The 20,762-nt window shown below is 56.9% G+C and overlaps 2 protein-coding genes across 3 annotated transcripts in view; both read left to right on the top strand.

Annotated features, from left to right (window-relative positions):
* The window catches only part of RNF213 (ring finger protein 213), a 93,792-nt gene extending 88,877 nt beyond the window's left edge, over positions 1–4,915 (top strand). The window contains exons 63-64 of the mRNA XM_073885965.1: positions 75–253; positions 3,040–4,915. Of these exons, the coding sequence (XP_073742066.1) occupies positions 75–253; positions 3,040–3,193 (333 nt within the window). The 3' untranslated portion in view covers positions 3,194–4,915. The remainder of the gene's footprint in view (positions 1–74; positions 254–3,039) is intronic.
* A 2,578-nt stretch (positions 4,916–7,493) lies between these two features.
* ENDOV (endonuclease V) lies at positions 7,494–19,388 on the top strand. Of its 2 annotated transcripts, none has more exons than XR_003205751.2 (9): positions 7,494–7,733; positions 8,214–8,385; positions 13,296–13,434; positions 13,693–13,732; positions 14,597–14,709; positions 15,866–15,934; positions 16,186–16,314; positions 18,023–18,096; positions 18,859–18,918. XR_003205751.2 is itself a non-coding variant. In XM_025859837.2 (9 exons), exons 1-9 carry the CDS (start codon positions 7,627–7,629, stop codon positions 18,947–18,949), a joined length of 930 nt encoding a protein of 309 aa, XP_025715622.1. In that variant the 5' UTR covers positions 7,529–7,626; the 3' UTR covers positions 18,950–19,388. The 2 variants fall into 2 exon arrangements, 1 of the variants encoding a protein (XP_025715622.1); XM_025859837.2 differs by having other exon boundaries at positions 7,529–7,733; positions 13,296–13,430; positions 18,859–19,388.
* Positions 19,389–20,762: the final 1,374 nt, after the last annotated feature.

Here is a 20,762-nt window from a genome sequence, read left to right as displayed (position 1 = left end):
CCCGCCCCCGCTGGCCTGGGGGCCCGCCCTGCCTCCTCCCAGCCTCCTGCTGCCTCTGCTCTGGTTTGTTCTAGGAGCCCTTCAGGGATATCAGTGCCCAGTACAAAGTAGGTCTCAGCCCAGAAAATGCTAAGTGCCTCAGCGCTTTCCTGAATCAGACGGACCTTGACTCCTTCCTCCTGGAGCTTCATGAAATGATGATCTTGAAACTGAAGAGCCCCCAGGCCAAGGACACCTTCAAACCTGAGTGGACGTACGTAGGGGTTCGTTTGCGGGTGGGCCCGGCGCACACGGGGTGTCCTGCAGTCTCTCCCGAGATCTTCTAGATCTTCTAGGACATGGAAGATCCCACGTCAGAAGCCCATGCCCTGCAGTCTCACGCCCTCCAGGCCCCCCTCGCACTGGCCTTTTGGGTTTGGTCTCTGTTGGGTTTTTTAAAAACAATTACAGAAGTCATATGTTCTCATTATAACAAGTGTACTTACGTCAGAGATGTGCATTTTATTTTTAATTTTTTTCTGTTTTTCTTTAAGTGTAGTTAACATGGTGTTATATTAGTTCTCGGTGTGTAAGGTAGTGATTCAGCAGTTCCGTACATTATCACTCGGCTCATCAGGACACGTGTGCTCATCCGTCCCTCCACCTCCCTCTGGTGACCGCTGCGTGGTTCTCTCTAGTTAAGAGTCTGGTGTTTGTTTGTTTGCTCTTTTTTTCTTTGTTTATCTGATTTGTTTCTTAAATTCCACATGAATGATATCACACGGTATTTTTCTTTCTCTGATTGACTTATTTCACTCAGCATAACACCCTCCAGTTCCACCCATGTTGTTGCAAATGGCAAGACGTCATTCTTTTTGATGACTAATATTCCATTGTATATATATCCCATAACTTCTGTTTTTAAATTTATTTAAATGTAATTAACATATAATGTATTACTGGTTTCAGAGGTGGAGTGCAGTGATTTATCGGTCTTAGATAACACCCGGTGCTCATTCCATCCCGCGCCCTCCTTACTGCCCGTCACTCAGTTGTCCCACCCCCCACGCCCCTCCCCTCCAGCACCCCTCAGTTTGTTCCAAGAGTCTTGTACCGTTTGTCTCCCTCTCTGATTTTGTCTCGTTTTATTTTTTCCTCTCTTCCCCTATGCTCCTGTTTTGTTTCTTAAATTCCACAAATGCGTGAAATCATATAACTGTTTTTCTCTGATTGACTTATTTCACTCAGCATAATACCCTCTAGTTTCAGCCACATCATTGCAAATGGCAAGATTTCACTTTCTGATGGCTGTATAATATTCCATTGTGTATATAGACCACCTCTTCTTGATCCATTCGTCTGTTGATGGACATCTTGGCTCTTTCCACAGTTCGGCTGTTGTGGACACTGCTGCTATAAACATTAGGGTGCAGGTGCCCCTTCGGATCCCTGCATTTGTATCTTTGGGGTAAATACTTAGTAGTTCAAAGAATATCAACGTAAGTAAGTATAAGGCCAGACAGCATAATAGAAGAAAACCACAAATATGAAGTGTGCTGGCAAGGAGAACTGGGATTGGATTATCTGTTGAGAAAAACAGGAACCAGGGGCGCCTGGTGGCTCGGTCAGTTAAGCATCTGCCTCCGGCTCAGGTCATGATCCCGGGGTCCTGAGATGAAGTCCTGCATTGGGCTCCCTGCTCGGCGGGGAGTCTGCTTCTCCCTCTGCCTCTGCCTCTGCCTGCCGCTTTGCCTATTTGTGCTCTCTGTCAAATAAATAAATAAAAATCTTAAAAAAAAAAAAAAAAGAAAAAAAGCCACACCAATGTATAGTATGTGAGAATACCCAACACTGGATATTATCTGTCTTTTACATGTTTTACCAATCAAATGGCCAAAAACAGAGATCTCATTTTCACTTGTATTTTCCTATTTCCTAGTGAAGCTGCATACATTTTTCTAATGTATTTGCCAGTTCTGTATCTTCCCCTGAATTATCTGTTGATATCTGTTATGTTTCTTTTGGGCTATTTCTCTTTTTTCATAATGTTAAAAGATTTAAGATTAACCTTTTATTTGGTATGTTACAAACGCTCTACCTCAGTCTTTAATTTCAGAAAGCCAGATCTGACAGAATTTTTCTATAAGGACTAGGAAAATATAGCTATAAGGGTCTTCCTTATCCAAAGGTTTTGAAGTATTCTGCCATGTTTCCTTCCTGTGCTTTTATAGTTTCATGTACATCTGCTGTGTTAACCAGTTTACTATTTATGTGTGATGTGAGGGATTTACCTTTCCTGTTTTTCTTTCTTTCTTTCTTTCTTTCTTTCTTTCTTTCTTTTTAGATTTTATTTATTTATTTATTTGAGAGAGAAGGAGCACAAACAGGGTGGGGGAAGCAGCAGAGGGAGAGGGAGAAGCAGACTCCCCGTGGAGCAGGGAGCCCGATGCGGGATTCGATCCTGGGACTCTGGGATCATGACCTGAGCTGAAGGCAGACACTTAACTGAGCCACCCAGGCGCCCCTGGTTCCTGTTTTTCTAAACAGATAATCTAATCCCAGTTCTCACCAGCACACTTCATATTTACAGTTTTCTTCCATTACACTGGCATATACCTGCATACCTTGATATTCTTTGAACGTATTCAACAAGTCTTTACTATCCTGGACTTCTGGGGCAGAGAAAAAAGATCCCTTTCCTAGAAAATTGAGTGTCTTTGTTAATATAAAACATGAGATGGAATACAAGCTTTTTTTGAATGGTGAGGCTGTGTGTTCATATAGCAGATCACATTAGCAGAGTGTTTACAGGATCGTGACCCGGCCATTACCAGGATCAACTCTGTTCTGTGCTGTTTGTGTAGTGTGGTGTGGTAAGCAGCAGGTGCGTCCTTCAGCCCTGCACCCCGGGTTCTAGTCCCCACTCAGGAACTCAGTAGTTGGTTGACTTGACTTTGATGGTCTCCATGAGCACTTGGAGACAGTGACAACCCCTGATGGTGTCCTTGCGTTATATGGGAGACCACTTAACCTTCTGTCTCTTGTTCCTTGGTTTTTCAGCCTGAGAGACACTCTGGCAAGTTACATGGAAACCAAAAACAGTGAAATTCTTCCTGAGCTGGAATTCCAGTTCCCAGAGAAGATACTGTTGTGCAGTTGTGTCCCCGTGTGGAGCCTGGCTGCTGAGCTGAAACGGGGTCGGCAAGTGAGGTAGAGTCTGCTCTGCGCGCCTCTGCCACCACCCCAGCTGGGGCTTCCTAGGGGGCTGCAGGACCCCCGTGTGCTGTGCCACGGAGAGCTGGGAGTGCCACGCTGCTTCAGGAAACGTGCACATTCTACATCTTTCTCATCAGATTGTGAGTGCTGTCCAGGGGGAGGGGATAACTGGAGATGCCGTGAAAACGGAACCAACCACCTTTCAATTCCGAGAGGGTACCAAACACGTGCTCCTCAGCTTCCCATGACAGCAGTGGGCGGTGCCTTCAGCTCGCCAGCTGGAGACTGGCACGCACTCACCTTGGCCCCTCTCTCTCCAGAACGAGAGGGGAAACGGGGCTGTTGATTTTGCTTCTGTTTTCCTTCTCATTTATTCCGCACTCATAGAGGAGAACCCGGCTTGTTTCTTCCTTCCAATCCCTTCCTTCCAATCTCCAGAGTCCCGTGTATTGTACACATATTTGTGGGTTTCCATGAAGGCCTGAGAAAGTGCCAGACGCTTTTTTGTCTCCTCCCAAATACAAGTCAGCATGTTCTGTGAATGCCTTGAGGCCAAACCTCCCCCCCCCCCCCCGCCCCCCCCCCCCCCCGGAGTTTCACGGGTCACAGCTTTCCTCGTTGACACAATCAAGAGACTGGCTTGATGGCCAGATTTGCTTCTGATTCTTGGGGTTTTAACATTTTAAATGAAAGTTTATCAATTAACCTTGGATCAAAGGCAGGGTTCTGGCATTTTCCTGCGAACTTTTGGACTGTCCAGCATCATGCTAAATAAATGTGTGGTCTTGATGTGACCTCGATGTCCCGCACATGTGACTATCTTGTTCTTCCTCTGGGTCTCGGCCATGCCATAAAAACAGACTCAGAATACAGAACCAGCTAAGTTTCTGAAAAAGGAGAAGACAGTAGTCGACCAGCTCTGATCGTGTACCTCTTTTCTCACTGGGAGGTTGTGCCTCTTTTGCACAATGCCCTCGGATACTTGTGGCCTCTGGACTGACTCCTGCTCCCAGGTGGCTCAGCACCCATTAGCACGGAGATGCCTACTGTTCACAAGTCAGAGGCGGATGTCTTCAGTGTACATTCGGAATGAGTGAATGACTCAGTCAACTTGAAATCAGGCCCTCGGGGTGAGAGCTACAGGAACAGAAAACACTTCCAGGACCGCTGTCACCCTGCGGCCACAGTGGAGGGAGCTGCAGGCGGAAGAAGCCGACCCCCACTGTCTTCTGTGTCTGATGAAGGGGGCGCACGGTAATCCAGACCCCTCAGCGATTAATCTGATACAACCACCACGTGCACTTAGTCACCAAGGATTGTTCCGCCATGCTAGACTATGCAAAAAATCCACCTGGATTGCCCATTTAATGGAGGGGGACTTTGTTCAACTCCTCGACTTGCACTTGGAATTCCTTTGATACCTCCAAGCTGGGACAGAGCTGGTGTGGCCATCAGGTGCTGCTCTGGGTCCTCACTGTGCCACATCTTCACGGGGGGAGTTGGGTGTCAGTCTTGTGCTGTCAAACTTTCTTTTGGCTGGGAATTTTATCCCCCCACACTTTTATGAAGGGTTTTTTAATGAAGGTATTTTGTTTTGTATGCTATGCTTTCAAAGCCTTAATTGTCCTATCTAGCATTATCTGGCCTAGCACAGGCAAATGTAAATTTTATTATATTTGTCATATTTGTTTTAATAAACTTGAGTTTTGCTGCTAAAGAATCCTCCTCGTTGAGGGCAGAGCTTCTGTTTATGGCAAGTAGACATTAATTCAGCTTTGGGGAATGGTTTTGGTTTTCTGTGGAAATGTACTCGTAGATGCATCCATGAAGTGGAAGGTTCCGGACAGAAAGTGTTCACTCTGGTGTAGAAGGTGGGAAGTAAATCTTCGCCAGGACAAAAAGACAGCAGAGCCCGGGATCCACAGTTGGCCACTGCTCGCCAGGCGCCAGACTCTGGGGCAGAAGCCTCAGCCTCGGCCTCAGCGGGGTGCAGCCACACTCCCTGCCTGAGATACCATCACTGGAAAACAGTGTTCCAGCAGAGGTGTGAGCGCTGTGTCCACAGGCTGGGCCGTGGGGTGGGAACAACAGGTCCTCCGCACAAGGAAATACATGCAACAGATAAACCGTCCGCTCCCAGCGGCCCCCTCACGTTTGAGTGGTAAAATACCACATTAGGGGAAAATTGTATTTTCTCTTCCTAACGGAAAGGCTCCCTGGGGAGAGAACTTGTAGTCTTCCGGAGAAGGGCTTGCCCCTGCTGCCAGACCACCCGCCTCCCCGCAGTTTCTGCTTCAAGCCCACGGACCCGTCCCCTTCCTTCTCGCGCCCTCACCGACCACGACCTTCCCCTCCCCCTCCCCCTCCCCCTCTCTGATCGCATCCAGCCGCCTGCACATTTCCCTGTCGGGGCTCCTTCTGCTTTCGGCCCAGGCAGAGACGGTCACTAGGCTGGTGGTGACTCACCCGAAACTCTTCATAACTGATCACTATCTCTTCTTTAAGACCTTGTTGTGTGTGTAAATTATGTACCTGTTGTCCCGGGCCGTGGGATTTCATCATTTATTAACTGAGACAACCATGAGAGGTGTCGGCGATTCCTGGGTTCAGGCAACGCTCTCCAAGCCCTTCTTGGTCACTAATTAAGCTTACGCACGAGCATCGTGAATCTCAGCTCCAACCTCTGGAGAAGCAGCACCAGAAAAAGGTAAATGCTGTTCTCACCTCATCAGGGTCCTGGGGACAGCAGGACCCTGCTTCCTTCTGAGGAGGCGGGAGGATTTGGGGGAGCCATCTGGGCAAGAGCAGAGAGAAGTGGAGGGAGGAGCCCTAGCCGGAGCACACACAAGCTACCCCAAGACCTTGCACGCCCTACACAGACCTGCCTTCAACCCTGCCCCGTGCCTCCACCCCCAACCTGAGGACAAGAGTACCAGAGGCCCAGCATCCCCGCCCCTGCCGGCCTGTACCCTGCAGCACGGCAGAGTCATGGCCCAGAGCCACTTCGGCCCCAGCTCCACAGGCCCACGAATGGCCCCCAGTCCCCATCCAAGGGCCTCCTCATGCTCACCGCTGTGTACCATGACAAGGCTGACACACAACATGTCCGTGTCCCAGACGGACCCAGGTGTGAATCCTGGCTCTCCCCTTTGCCAGTTCTACGGCCTCGAGCAAGCCCTTGACCTCTTTAAGCCCCGACTTCTCGACGTGTAAAATACCTCTCAGTGCTGTGGTGAGAAAGAAGATAGTGCCGGTAAACAACAGGGCATGGTGCCTGCCGTGCAGTGGGCGCTCAGAAGTAGTACTCATTTCTTCTCCCTGCTGAACGCTTGCCCATCCTTCAAGGCCCCGTCAGTTGTCAGATGCTCTACGTCTTTCCTGAACCTCAAACGTCCCTGTTTCCTTTTGAGATGTATACTCAGACTACAGTTCTTATCCACAGCCTGCTCTGCGCCCCCTGGTAGCATATACGCCATGGGTCAAGCGCCTACGCGTCAGCATCCCTGGCCGCCCTCCGAGCCTCAAGTACACCAATGTCTTGCCTGCCACAGGACCCGTACGCGCGTTGTGCCCTCTGCCGGCCCTCCTCTTAACTATCCCCCTCAGCGAGGCCTTCCCCAGGGCCAGTCCAAAGTCGGCTGGTAGGTCATTCTCACTGCAGCAGGCCACCGTGCGACTGCGCCCGAGGAAGCCGTAGCCCCAACATCCAGCACAAGGCCTGGCACAAGGGAGGAGCTTGGAGCTAAGAGTCAGGGTTCCAACCGCTGTCTGCGTGTAGCACAGCGGGTGAGGCTTTGGGCCCGCCACGACCCACGAGTCTGGCCCGGGGAGGACTTGCGTCCTGCCTCCAGAACTTTCCCCGACGTCCTTGGACCTAAAACCACAGTGCCGCGGTCGGGGCTGACGCTCGGGGGTGTGAAGCCAAAGGAGAGAGCGAGGGCCGGGAGGGAGGGTCCGTCCCGCCCTGCTCCTCCGGGGTGCACTGCACACCTCCCTGCGCCAGGAGCCTGGGGACCGGCGCCCTTCCCGGGCCGCGGGCCGACAGCGCTGTACCAGCGACCCCTGCTGTCGCCCTTCCCCGCCGGCAGCGCACAGCGATCCGCCCACCCCTCGGCTTTGCTGCTCCTCCGTCCAGGCACGAGGCTGCTCTAAGCGCCGCCCGAGCCTTCGACCCGACGACGACTCCCGCGCACGCGCTCACACGCTCCTGCCAGCGTGCGTCCGGACGTGCCGCTCGGGTCGCCGGGGTGGGGGCTGGGGGGCGGCGACGGGGGGAGGGGGGCTGAGGGGGCCTGGGGTCGGGGGCGGGTTCCAGCGAGCCTCCCGCCACCAGGCGGCGGCGTCTGGAAACACACAGCTCGGACCCCGAGCCCCAGCCAGCCGCTCCAAGCCCACGAGGACGACCGGGCGCCTGCGCGCAGGCCACCGGAAATGACGGCAGCGGGAAGTGACGCCACCGGAAGGGGCGCTTGGGGGTGCGCCATGGCCCGGGAGGCGGTGGCGTGGCCGCCCGAGGAGACTCTGTCGCTCTGGAAACGGTAATGGGGTTGGCTGACTGCCAAGTTTCGGGGACCGGAGCGACTTTGGGGCTGCGGGGGCCCGGCCCGCGGACGAAAGGGCCTTCGGGAGTTGTAGTCTGCGGGGGTCAGCCGCGCTTGCTTCTGGCGCCGGGTCTCGGGGCGGTGGGAAGGTGGGGGCGATACCGTGGACGGGCTGTCCCCGAGGCCGGGCTTCCCGGGGAGGGCGGGCGAGACCGCGGAAGGCGTGTCCCCGGGAAGGCGGGGTGAGACCGCGGAGGGGTGTTCCCGGGGCCGGGCTCCCCGGGAAGGGGGTGGTGAGACCGCGGAGGGGTGTTCCCGGGGCCGGGCTCCCCGGGAAGGGGGTGGTGAGACCGCGGAGGGGTGTTCTCGGGGCGGGTGGTGAGACCGGGAGTGCCCCAGGGAAGAGCCTCCACCTCTCCCCACCCCGCGCCCAGACGTGCGGGGTCGGGAGGTCCGCTGGACGTGTGTCGCCCTCAGGGAGCAAGCCCGGCTGAAGGCCCTCGTCGTGGACCGGGACACGGAGGCGTGGCAGCGGGACGCCGCCTTCTCGGGGCTGCAGAGGGTCGGGGGCGTGGACGTGTCCTTTGTGAAGGGCGACAGTGTCAGCGCTTGTGCCTCCCTGGTGGTGCTCAGCTACCCTGAGCTCGAGGTAACCCCGGGGGCGCCCCGCTCTGGCTGGGGCGTCGGGACAGGGGCCTGTGCCCCCGTACAACCCTGCTTCTCCTTTTGTAGGATTTCCTGAATAGGTTGGGAAGCCTTTGAAGAAGGAAGGAGGGGAGTAAGGACTAAAAGAGATTCTGTGACTTAAAATCTGAATTAACTCCCGTCTTTACTCCAAGTTGATCATCGCCTTGGGCTTCCCATCTCCGTGGCCCCGCAGCAGCTCACCCCGAATTGCCCAAGCTGGAAATCCCTGTCTCCCCAGAGCGTCATTCACACGTCCAGTTCCATTCTGTCCCACGCTAGCTCCATTTTTGCCAGGAATCTGGCCCCCTGTCTGCATCCTCCCAGCGGTGGGATGTGCCCCTGTCCCCCTTCCTGCAGAGAACGGAGTAGAAGCTTTGCTGGGTCTTCTGCCTTCAGGACTGCCCTCTGTGGCTTCTTCTCCATGCTACCAGCAGAGCGATTTTCCTAAAAAGTAAATGTGGTCACACTACCACCTAGTTCACTTAGAACACTTCAGTGCCCATTCTGTGATCTCATGGAAAGTGGGGTTGGACTTGCTAATAAGTGTAAAGACCCTTCGGAATCTGACCCTACTGAATGTCAAGCTGTAGGTTCAACCCTCACCAACCCCCATTCCCCACTCCGGGGTACTTCAGATTCCTCGAACGTACCATGCTCTCTCTGCCTGCCTGACCTTTGCACTGATGTTTCCTCTCCTGGCTAACCCCTACTCACCTCTCAGGTCCCCCAGTAAGCACCCCGCTCTCCCTGCAGGACCGGGAAACACTCAGTACCCTCTCTTTCCCCTTTACTGCACTGGGATGGAATTGGTGGGTGTCTCTACCTCCCCAGGATGTAAACTCCACAGTGATAGGAACTGTGTTGCCATGCCCATCAGCTGTAGCTGTGGGAGCGTAGCTTGATGCCTGCCCCATGGAAGACACTCAGATAGGGACGTGAACGAGTGAACAGTATGCCCATGATTCGTTTGGGGTCCACAGTTCAGGAAGCCTTGACTAAAGAAGAGCTTGACAAGGAAACCTTTGCTCTGCAGCTCAAGAGGTTTTCTTTCCCTCATCTGCCTGCTCCTAAAGACCACGTGTTCCTGCTTCAGTGTCTTTGTGCTTTACTTGGAAGACTCTGTTAGTCAAAACTCAGCAAAAATGTGCTGAGCGCCTGCTGTGTGCTGAGAGCGGGATCTAGGGTGGTAGTGGAACCCGAGTCCCTGCCCTCACAGGTCCCCTGGTCAGTTTGTAGGATGGCCTCCGGGATAAGGTCCAGCCTCCGGAGCCAGACAGCCTGGTCTTTACTTCCCCTCTGCCACTCCCACTTCACTCCCCTGGGCCTCTCACTTCCTTTTTTCTAACTCGGGGACATAACTCGGGGACAGTGACACTGTTGATAGCCAGCTAAGTTGTGAAGGGTAAATGAGATCATGCGTGGAAACCAATTAGTTGGCACGTGGTAAGCCCTCAAAAAAATAAACGTTAGCTAGTTGCTCACTTTTCAAGCCCCAGTTCACATAGTCCCGTCTCTGTTCTTTCTCCCTGATGCAGGATTAACGTCCTCTCATCCTCGTCTGTGGTGTCTCTCAACGCAGTGCTTTTTCCATTGTAATAAAGTTACGCACTAACTGGGGCTTCTCAAGGGTAGGGTGATCCTCTTGTAGTCCCAGCACAGAGCAGAGTGCCTGCTGCTCGGTTGGACTCGGCGTTCATTGCCCTCTGCTGTGGGAGCTTAGACTAGGAATGGGGCTTGGGCAGAGTCTGGTGCAGAGGCTCCCAGATGCCTGACCGCAGGTCTGCCCAGTCAGTCTGCTGGAGGTGTATACAAATCCCATAGGCAAATCCAGAGACAGAAAACAAGTGCCTGGTTGCTGAGGGCTACGGAGAAGGATGGATGGGGTGTGACTGCAAAGGGAGGTGAGATTTGTTTGTGGGGGGGTTCATGAGAATGTTCTAGGATCAGATGGTTGTACCACTCTGTAAATAGAAAACAGTGAAGTATGCACCTCAAACAGGTGAACTCTATAGTAGTAAATTCTACCTCAATAAAGTTTTTAAAAGATATATTTATCCCAGAGCCCCAACTCATTTCTGGAAAGAAAAAAGAATCTCCCAGGAAATCTTCTTTAAACAAGCGTCCCTGTGATCGCGCAGCAGAGCCAGGGTGGGAAGCGCTGGTCTGCCTTCCATGCAGCCAGGAGTCCTTTCCTCAGTATATCCCTGACAAATGGGGGCCTCACAACAGAGCCCGTTCCGTGGTCCGACGCCTGGTTAGTATTTTCTTTTCTACAGGGAGCTGAAATGTTTGTGACTTCTGCCCGTCGATTGGGCCTCAGGCAGCAGAGTGCAGAACAGACCTTTCCCGCCTTCCTCCATGTCCACCCTCCCACTATCTGAAGACCACTCTGTGCTCTCCGTCTCTCTGCTCTGCTCTGTCCTCAGAGGCTCACTGGTGTGACTTCCAGCTTCTTCCCTTGCTGCTGGCCCTCTGGGATGCCTGCAGTTAGCAGGGTCCGGCTTTGCGTCAGGCGCCAGAACTGAACTGAGTTCCACCCAAGTTCGGTGGGTCTAAATGCACCAAAGAGACTGAGTGTTTAGGAGCCACGTCACCCACTTAGGTTGAAACCTGCAGATCTTCACAGAGATTACTGACCGTCCGGATCGTGCTCACACAGCCATTACACGATTGAGGTTTTTTTCTTTTTCCAGATTTTTAACTTGGAAATGTGTAAACATTGAAACATTGGAAGAATAACGCATTTAACACCCGTTTACTCTCTGCTTAGATCCAGCTCTTGCCAACCGAATTCTCGTTTTCTGTGTGCGGGCGTGCGTGTGTGCGTGCGCTGAGGGATCCGCAGGTGTTGACAGCTCACCTGGGAGCACTTCTGCAGGCCTGTCCCGAGAGGGACCTATGTGGACCTGATAGCAGTCTTCACATTCCCTTAGCACCACCTGGATCCCTGTCCATGGCACATTTCCCCAGTTGCCTCTTGAGCTGGTTTTGCTTCCTGATTGTAGAGGGTGGACGTGTGGTGCACGCCCACTGCTGCCCTTGGGTCACGTGGACTCTGGGTGGGGGTACCCTTTATGATACCTGTTCCTTTACTCCTTGTCTTTCACGTATTTCTTGAGCTGACTGTTCCAGGTCCGTTTCTCCAAGTTGACAGCTGGCTTTTTGAATGTGTGGGGTCAGATTTCCCTTTTTTCTGGAACGTTTCTTGGATTGAGGCTTTAAGTGCTCTGTTGAAGCACTCAGCTCCATCGCCCTGTTTTTCTTCTTCGGCCATGCGCTCTGGCTTTTTTGGCTGTCCGGTGTTTTTGTTTATGTCTGTCCTGAGTGTTTAATTTTTGCCTTGTGCTCTCAATCTGCGTGTAGGAATGGTTCATTTTCCTCCACCGCTGCACAGCTGGTTGGCAGCATTTATTTAACGAGTCATGAGTTGGGTCATTGCCGTCTGAGTTTGCACAGCCTTCAGTGTGCGTGGCGAGTTGTGCTTAGACAGGTGTCTGGAGGGCCGGGGCTTTGGGTAGCTGGCTGGGTTTCTCTGATCATGAGGGACGGTAAAGTGTAGTTGTTCCAGTAAGCGGTGTCCTTTTCTGAGTTGACCATGGCCAGCATGCCTTCCGATTCTTGACACTCTTGTTTCTGAAGAGCCTCGCGCTTCTGGCCTCATTTTCTTCACCACAACCCTGCAGGGCTCCCCGGTTTCTCCCCAGAGGCCGCGTCTTCCTGCAAGGCCCCTGCTGGTCCCGTGTCCTCCCGTGCCTCTTCCCCCGGGTCCCCACTGGCCAGGATTGCCTATGGGTCTCATTCCATCTGTTCCCCAGCACCGGCCCTTCCCCCCCCCACCCCAGTCCCCCCCTGTCCTTGCCCAGCCCAGATCTAGAGCTGTCTCTGCTGTTCCAGGCTGTTCACTTCCCCACGTCGGTGCGCATGAATGGTCGTAATAGGCTCATCCCTGGGTCATGCCGTGGACGTGGTGTCCGCGGAGCTTTATGCCCTCTCCTTGTGGGTCTCTGGTTTCTGGAGCTTGTGCGGACAGATTCAGACGTAAGCAGCCATGGTCCTGTGAGAGCTCAGGCCACGTTTGAGCTTCGTGGGGCTCTGTGCCCCAGCACTGGGCTCGCGGTGAGTCGATGTCTGCTCTGTCTTCAGATGAGACCCACCCACTTTGGGTCATTGGCAGTTGGATAAGCTTCCTGTGAGTCCATGATCAGGATGCTGGAGTCACAAGCCCCCACCCTCATGTTTGGGGAAAGCGGCCCCTTCTCTGGGGCGTAAGCACTTCGAGCCCAGCTTCGGGGGGCGGGGGGTTTGAAGGTGTGGTTTGGAAGGCCCCAGGGCTCTTTGCTCTGGTGGCCTGACAGTCTCTCTTTAGACTCTCCTGTCCGTTGGGACCCAGTTTCTCTTTCAGATTGTCTAGCTCTGAGAACCCACCTGTCCTTTTCTGGATTCTTTGAAATCTCTTTTCTTAGAGCCAGGTTTGCCTTTCTTGTGGTTGTAACCCTGTGAAGACCTGGCCTTTCCTTCTAATGGGGAACAGCGACATCCTTAGTCTGGTGGCACTTCAGACACACACGCTCTTGTGCTTTGTCTTCTCTGAGCCTCCCGACAGCTGACAGCCGGGTGTGGGGTGCACAGAGGTGACCCGAGCAGGAGGGCCTGGTGCAGGAAGTGTGTGAGCACCTTTGAAAGGCAGCAGGCTGATTCCCCGCCACCCATTTGCAGGGCAGTCACCTTGTCACCGGGCACTCTTCCCCCAGAGAGGTGTGGCTGAGGGGGGGCGGATGCTGGGAGATGGGGAGGGAGCTGGCAGCACCACGAGGCCTAAAGGATGAAGGGCCAAGGGCCGCACCCACCTGTGACCTGGGTGCCCGGTGACAGGTGGTGTATGAGGACTGCTGCATGGTTAGCCTGACGGCGCCCTACATGTCGGGCTTCCTGGCCTTCCGAGAGGTGCCCTTCCTGGAGGACGCAGTGCAGCGGCTGCGGGAGAAGGAGCCCCGCCTCGTGCCCCAGGCAGGTACCACGACCAAGGAGAAGGGCCCTTGGTTTCCACCCAGGAGGGAAGGCCTCTGCCAGCCGCATCACCCACCGCACAGGGAGAGCTCTGAACTCCCTGGAAAGGATGCACTTTTACCTTGAGGAGAGGGATCGGATTTTCTAAAAAGCCGCCCGCGCCCCCCAGAAGTGGCAGTCCCACCCCCCTTGATCTGGGATGCCCTGGTCTGATGGGCGAGGGGCAGTTCGGCTGACTGACTTTCACCTATGGCTCTTCCAGGTCCTCCTTGTGGATGGAAATGGGGTTCTCCACCACCGAGGTAATCCTGCTCCCAAAAGACAGGGCGCAGGAGGGGGCAGTTCTGACGAGTGTCCTTCCGGACTGCCTGCACCCTGCCCCAGGCCCTCTGCTGCAGGCCTGGCACTGGCCATGCTTCCCTGGGCTTGATTTCATTGTCAGGACCCTGCCTCTTTTCCTGCCCGCCCCTGAGGCCTCCCCTAGCACTCCATGCTGGCCCGTCCCAAGCACCCTCGGCCAGTTGGTCCTGACTGCTGCTCAGCTGGCCTGTCCCACCTCGTCCCACCCCGAGTAGTGACAGGCCCTCGATGGAAACCAGACAGGGGTGCCCATTCCCCACTGACGCTGGGAAACTTGCACCCACCTGGGCACCGGGACACTGGCCACAGAGAGTGACCGAGGGAGAGGAGAGGTTTCACCCTCAGACACAAGCCTGGGGGTGGGGCAGCAGAGGGACCTGGGACCCGTGGTGCCAACGTGGGGCCAGGCCCCCAGCCACTGTATATGCACTGCCTGGCAGGAGCCCCAGGATGTGCTGGGAGGGTGACACGGGCCTGATGGCAACTACAAGGGGGAGAAGAGGATGGAAATTGCCAGAAAGAGGAGAACCAGTGTGAAGCATCGTGAACTAATCAGGCTCCGGACCTTGCCAGGGGGAAGGAGGCATCTTCCACCCCAGCCTGACAACTGTGAAAGTGGGGCAGGGGGCTACGTCCCGGCTCAGGCTGGCTCTCCCAGTCCTGTCTTCCCGGTCTTCAGTCCGCCGACAGGCCTTTGTTTACCTGGGAAGACTCAGCAGGTTCTGGTTTGTCCTCTGTCTCTACGCCGCCTCTCGACTACTTGGCTCACTGCCCCACCAGCCCAGCCTCACTCTCTGCCCCTGTAGGCTTCGGAGTGGCCTGCCACCTCGGCGTCCTCACAGACTTGCCCTGCATTGGGGTAGCCAAGAAACTTCTACAGGTGGACGGGCTAGAGAACAACGCCCAGCACAAGGAGAAGGTGAGGGATGGGGGCGAGGCCGCCCAAGGGGAGGGTGAGGGATGGGGGTGACGCCGCCCAAGGGGAGGGCACACAGAGGGCCTGTGGGGGGCATGCAGGCTCAAACAACCCCACGGACCTGCCCCGTAGGCACCTCTGATCCAGCCCTGGCCTGCTGGCGCTCTCACGGCCCTGACTCCCTAGCCCAGAGTAAGAAAGCCCCACCTTTCTCTGTGCGTGCCCTGCGTCCCCTGTGGGTCATGGGTCACGGCAGCAGATGGCCAGTCTGGAGGGGTGCTGTCTGAGTGCGCCCAGCCTCTGGGCGCATGCCTGCCGCTCCTGTACCCGCTACCTCTGGGCTGCTGTGGCGGCCCGTCTAGGGCAAGGGCCCCCAGTGACTGGGAACAGGACATCTGGGAGCCTGTGGGGCCCCAGTCCAGGGCCTGCAGGTTGATGCTGCCCGGCCTGCCTCAGAGCTTCCTCAGCCCACCTTCTCCCAGCATCTCCCTCCTTTGGCCCCCTCAAGGCTGGCGTTGGGAACGTGGCACCCCGCTCCAGAGGGACCCGGTGGCGCATCTGGCTCTACTGCTGGATGGTAGCCTCCAAGAGCGGTGGTCACATTTGTGCCAGTCTTCGGGGCAGACCAGTGTCTGCACAGAACAGTTGTTGGTGGAGCTGGGGACCAAACTTAGGTGGCTCCTGAGTGACTCAGTGCACCAATCCCTGCCCCTAGAAAGATTTTGTTGGGTTGAACCAAACATCCTGAAATTCCTCGCAGGAGGCGGGAAGTGGTTCCGGCCCGCGGGAAGCACCTGTGTGTCCGGCGGTCAGGTTGGGTGGGTGGGCGCCAGGCCTTCAGGCCAGCCTGGCACCTTCACCCATCAGCCCTGGGGCCTCCAGGCCCCGGATTCCTCGTCCGCAGAACAAGGGAGAGAGAACTGCGTTCCAAGGGTCTCATCAGGGTCGGACGGTGCTGGGGATGGCCTCCCGGATGCCAAGTCTGCTCGTGGGATGGCTGTGCGCATAGCCGAGGCTGCGGGGCTTCGCCAGGGCTGCAGACCTGGGCCCTTCCCTGTCCTTGCCTAGCCGCCACTCGAACTTCAAAAACTTAACAGGCCTGCTCTCTGCCCTACGCTGAGAAAAGACTTTTTCCATGTATTTTCTTCCCGTTTTCCAGATACGACTTCTGCGGGCTGGAGGAGATTCATTTCCTCTAATAGGAGGCTCTGGGACTGTCCTGGGCATGGTGAGTGGCCAGGGGCCTACACCCCTGGGGGTGGCACCCGCAAACATGCATGCAGGTGTTCATGCACTCCAGACCCTGTCCGCTCCCCTGCCCCTCTGACTGACCCAGGGTGTGCCCTGCAACCCCCCCCTCGGCTATGCTGAGGGGACCTCTGGGCTGCACTCTCCACAGCCTGCCCCCGACCGGTTGTTAGTCGTGGAGTCCCCCGGGGTTGGCTCTACTGCACTCTGACTTTGCCTTCCTTATTCTAGGCCCTGAAGAGCCACGACCACAGCAGCAAGCCCCTCTACATCTCTGTGGGCCACAAGATAAGCCTGGAAGCTGCCGTACGCCTCACTCGAGGCTGCTGCAAGTTCCGGATCCCAGAGCCCGTGCGCCAGGTGGGTGGACCACATACGCCTTCTGCTCTTCCCTCACCACAAGCATCTGTGGAAGGGCCTGGTTAGGCCCCGCTGGGCTCTGGAGGGAGGAGAGGGGGACCAGAGCTGATCCTGGGGCCCTGCCCTGCCTGGGCCCTGGGGTCTGCTGTGCTCCTGCACGCAGCTTCAGTCTCCTGCACCCCATACTGGGGTCATCGGGAGCATCAGCTGATGTCACCTCAGGCGGCAGAGTGGCCTGCCTACCCCTGGTGAACCCCTCAGTGCCTGACCTGCCCAGCTGGCTTGGGAGCGAGACCGCATCCTCTGCTGGGGAGGCCCCTGCAGGGCTGCAGGTGGTACTGAGGAAGGCTTGTGCTGGACCAGTCATCAGTCAGGAGATGGCAGGATGTGGCTGGGCCAGGCCCCCAGCACCTAGATCGGTGACGGTGTCACCACGTTCCCAGGGGGTTGGGAGCAGAACTTTGGGGAACAGGTTGGCTTGGCAGAGGAAATAAAAGCCTGTAGGAGATAGAACCTAAGCACAAGCTGCCTGTGGGCCTGCATTGGTGGGCTCGGTGGTGACAGGGCATCACCAGTCACAGGTAGGTGTGTGTCCCGGGAAGTCTGTGAGAAGCCATCCTCAGGAAGAGACCAGCCAGAGGAGGGGGAAAGGCAGTCCAGGCTCAAGGACCCACATCTGTAAAGGCCCTGTTGCGGGAATGAATCTGGTGCCAGCAGGAAAGTCAGAGGAAGGTGCGGCCAGAGCCAGGGCCAGGGTGGCGCAAGGCTCTCAGCAAGGCTTCCTTGCAGGGACCTGGGTGTGAGTCACAGTGGCTCTGTGGGCAGTGTGGAGGGGCTGGGGGAGCCCGTCTAGGCAACAGGTGCTGGTTTGTACTGCCCAGCCCTGGGGCCCAGATTGCTGGCTCAGTGCTGCTGTAGGACAGGAGGGCAAAGTGCCTGGAACCTCCCTGGTACCTGCGGCTTCCCCTGTCTCCCCATGACCTGCGCTGGGTCAGCTCGAGGTGACTGGGCCCAGGGGCCCCAGCCAGATGCTGAGAGCCGGTCCGCACAGCTCAGCACGCCCGTGACGCCCTGGCTGTGCCTCCCTGCTGCTGGCAGCCACCACCACCTCGGGGGCCCTGGCACCGCCCCCGGCTGCTGGTGTGCAGGCTGGCCTGCAGGTGGCGGCAGCAGCCCGTTGTGTGGCTGTGGCTCAGGGCTGTGAAGAGCTGGGCCTCTAGGGGATGCCTCCAGGGTCCTGCTCTGGCCGGAGCCCCCCTCCCTCAGGTCTGCCTGGATCCTGTCCATTCCAGTGACTTTACGGAACCTTCTGGCGACACTTCCCTGGGGAGGGGGGTCATAGCCGACACGAGCCAGGGAGACAGGCCAGCAGCCGGGCGGAAGCAGACCCTCAGAGAACAGGGCTGGAACAGAAGCAAAAGCTATGGAAGCACAGGCCACGAAGCCAGCGAGAGCCAAGTGGCCCCACTGGGTCCCAGGGACAACCCAGGGCCTCCCGCTTGGCCTGTGCCCTCGGGCCCTTCAGGGACCTGCCACTGTGTCACCCACAGGGCTGCAGCTCCAGGCCCCCCCGAAGGCTGGGCCTGTGACAGCCTGGCATTAACCTCTGTGGCTTTCTCCAGGAAGCAAGAGTGTTTGCGCCAGGCTGTTGGGGGGTAGGGGCTTGTCTAGAGGCCACCACCTCTCACGTGAGCCCCCCTCTCCTCAGGCTGACATTCGCTCTCGAGACTACATCCGCAGGACCCTGGGAGTCCCCGGGCCCCCCGCACCAGGGCAGGAGAGGTGAGTGCTGGGAGCACTCAGTGGCGGTGGCTACAGCGTGGGGCTGATCATGGTGGGGCCCCCTCCCTGTGGGGCTGGGCGGAGGACGCAGAGTCCCTGGAGGGGTGGCAGAGCCGAGGCAGCCGGATGTGAGGCCTGGGCTGCCTCCGGGCCAGTGGGACTTCCTGCAGCCCACGAGGGCTGCCCCCACCTGCCTTGTCCACTGCCTGCGTGGGGCTGGGGTGTGGGCTCCACAGGAAGGCATGGGGGTCAGACGGACCCGGTCCTCATCCTGGGCACCGGCTGCCATGACTGTGACACTCTCTGGGCCTCAGTTCCGTATCTGAGCGCCAGACACAGTCATTCTTGTCCTGGTGGGTTCTGGTGGCAGAGCCCGGCACGGATGGTCACAGCCGACTGTGGCTGGTTATTTAACCCTGACAGCACCTTGCCATGAGACAGACACCGTGGCCCACTGTCCACCTGTGGAACAGGCGTGGGTGGCATTGATGAGCCCCAGAGAGGTTACTGTCGGCTTTTCCTCGAGCTCTTTTTACTTCTAAGCCGAGGGCCATCCTAGGCCCAGCTAAGCTGTTTTGAGAATGGGTGCCCCCCACAGCTCCCCCGGGGGTGGGGGCTGGCCAGCTGGAGTGTACGCAGCCCTTGACCAGCAGGATCTGCTCCTTCTTGAATCAGCAGCAGCTTCCAGGCACCACCTGGGGAGCAGGGGGGACTCGGGCTGGCTCTGTGTTTGATGCTGCCCCTTGTTGATGTCATTACCAGGAGCCAGAAGGTGCAGAGGCCAAAGATGTGCCCTCAGGAAGGTTTGGAAGAGCCGGAAGGTGAGGGCAGGCCCCCCGAGGGCCACAGCTGAGGCCCCAAGACACCGGCAGGGCCAGCAGCGGCAGTGGGGAGCTGAGCTGGACATGGCAAAGAGCTCAGGCTGCCTAACTTCCTGCCCCTGCCTGGAGTAGTGACTGGGGGCACGGCCCCCTCAGTAGCAGGTAGAGCGCCCAGGCCCCAGCGCACGGCGGCTGCACCACCCACAGGGACGGCAGCAGGCTTGGCCCCGCTGGGATGGGCCCGGGGGACGGCCCCTCCTGCTCCGAGGTCTCAGTCACAAGGCTGTCAAGAGCTCCGCACGAGACAGATCTCACACCACAGAGCATCAGCCCTAGAAGGAGCCTGATGTTGCTTTCCCAGGAGCACGGGAAGGACATTTAAGGTTCATGGGGATTTTTTGGTGTGTTTTGTTTTTTTCTAAAAGTGCCCAGTTGGGCTTAAGACTACCAGACTACGTGTCTGTCCCCGGCTGCTCGTCGTCCGTCTGCTCCTTCAGCACACACCCCTGCTGCTTTTTTTGCTTTTGTGTTTTTATTTTCCAGAGTTTGTTTTTATTTGTATTATTTATTTATTTATTTATTTATTTTAAGATGTTGTTTACGTGACAGAGAGATAGCACAAGTAGGCAGAGCGGCAGGCAGAGGCAGAGGGAGAAGCAGATTCCCCTGCCAAGCAGGGAGCCCCATGCGGTACTCAATCCCAGGACCCTGGGATCATGACCTGAGCCGAAGGCAGCTGCTTCACCGACTGAGCCACACCGGCGCCCCCAGAGTTTGTTTTTAAACCACCAGTTCCCCCTCATCTCCACCCATGGCCAGTCAGCCATACTGAGTGGCCTCTGCCCTGACCCTGGAGGGTGCAAGCTGGGGTGACCGGGCCTGGTCCCCAGCTGCCCTGCCCGTCTGCCAGCCTGCCTGCTGCTGGCACACTCGGCGATCGGGGGCCCCACAGGGTGGTCCGGGTGCCAGAGGACCGGCGCTGGTATCCAAGGGGAGGGGCGTCAGGCCCTGCCACTCTGGGAGGCCAGTTGAGGCACGTCCCCTCTGGGCCGGAGTGCTGTTAGCCTTCCCTCGCTGCTGCCCGCCGGGCACCCTCCCCTGCCAGCCTCCTTACCGCAGGCCCAACCTCCAGTGCGGGGTCGCAGTGTGTCCCTGTCCCAGCCGCTTGTCTCACTGAGGGCTGCAAGTCCCAGCTCACAGGGGCCATGACCCTCGCCCACAGCCCCCAGGCTCCCTACGCTGACATTTGCTGAGAAGTGTGATTTTAAGAGGCCTTTCTTGCCATTCATGCTAGTTCTCAAAGAGCTGGTTGTCATGGCTTGGACGACCATGGGTCCCAGTGCTCCCCGCCCCAGCATCTTCCGTTTGTGAGAAGTGAGCTCTTCTCTGGGACCCAGACCTCTGGGAGAGCTGAGGGGGGACAGTGGGCGAGGCAGTCTGCTGGCCCCCTTCCCCTCCTGCTCTGACGGTGCTCCTGAGACCCCCTTACAAGGCCAGGCGGCTGGGGGGAGGCTGAGTTGGACGGCCCCACTTGATGGTAACGGCCCCTGTTTGGGACACATCTCAGTAGGAAGCAGGATCGCCCCAGGACAGGCGGGGCTGTAGAGCGACACCAGGCTGCTTAGGGGCTCTTCTCCATGGCCTGGTGGGGTGAGCAGGTGCCAGCATGTTCCACAGGCGCCTTCGAGGGGACTCCTGCACATGGGAAGGAGCACACCGGGTTCCATCCTCCTGCCCTGCTCCCGCTGCTTCCCCAGCTTCCATTCCTCCCAGTCCTGGGCTGGGACTCATCAGAGCTGGGGTGCACGGGGAGCCCCAGCTGCCCTCCGTGGGATTCCCAGGCTC

This window comes from Callorhinus ursinus, unplaced genomic scaffold, assembly GCF_003265705.2.
Source record: "Callorhinus ursinus isolate GAN/ISIS: 27379988/994484 unplaced genomic scaffold, GSC_fseal_2.0 scaffold68, whole genome shotgun sequence".
Classification (NCBI taxonomy): Eukaryota; Metazoa; Chordata; class Mammalia; order Carnivora; family Otariidae; genus Callorhinus; species Callorhinus ursinus.
Note: the sequence above shows the minus strand (reverse complement) of the source record. Positions and strands in the feature narration are given on the sequence as shown.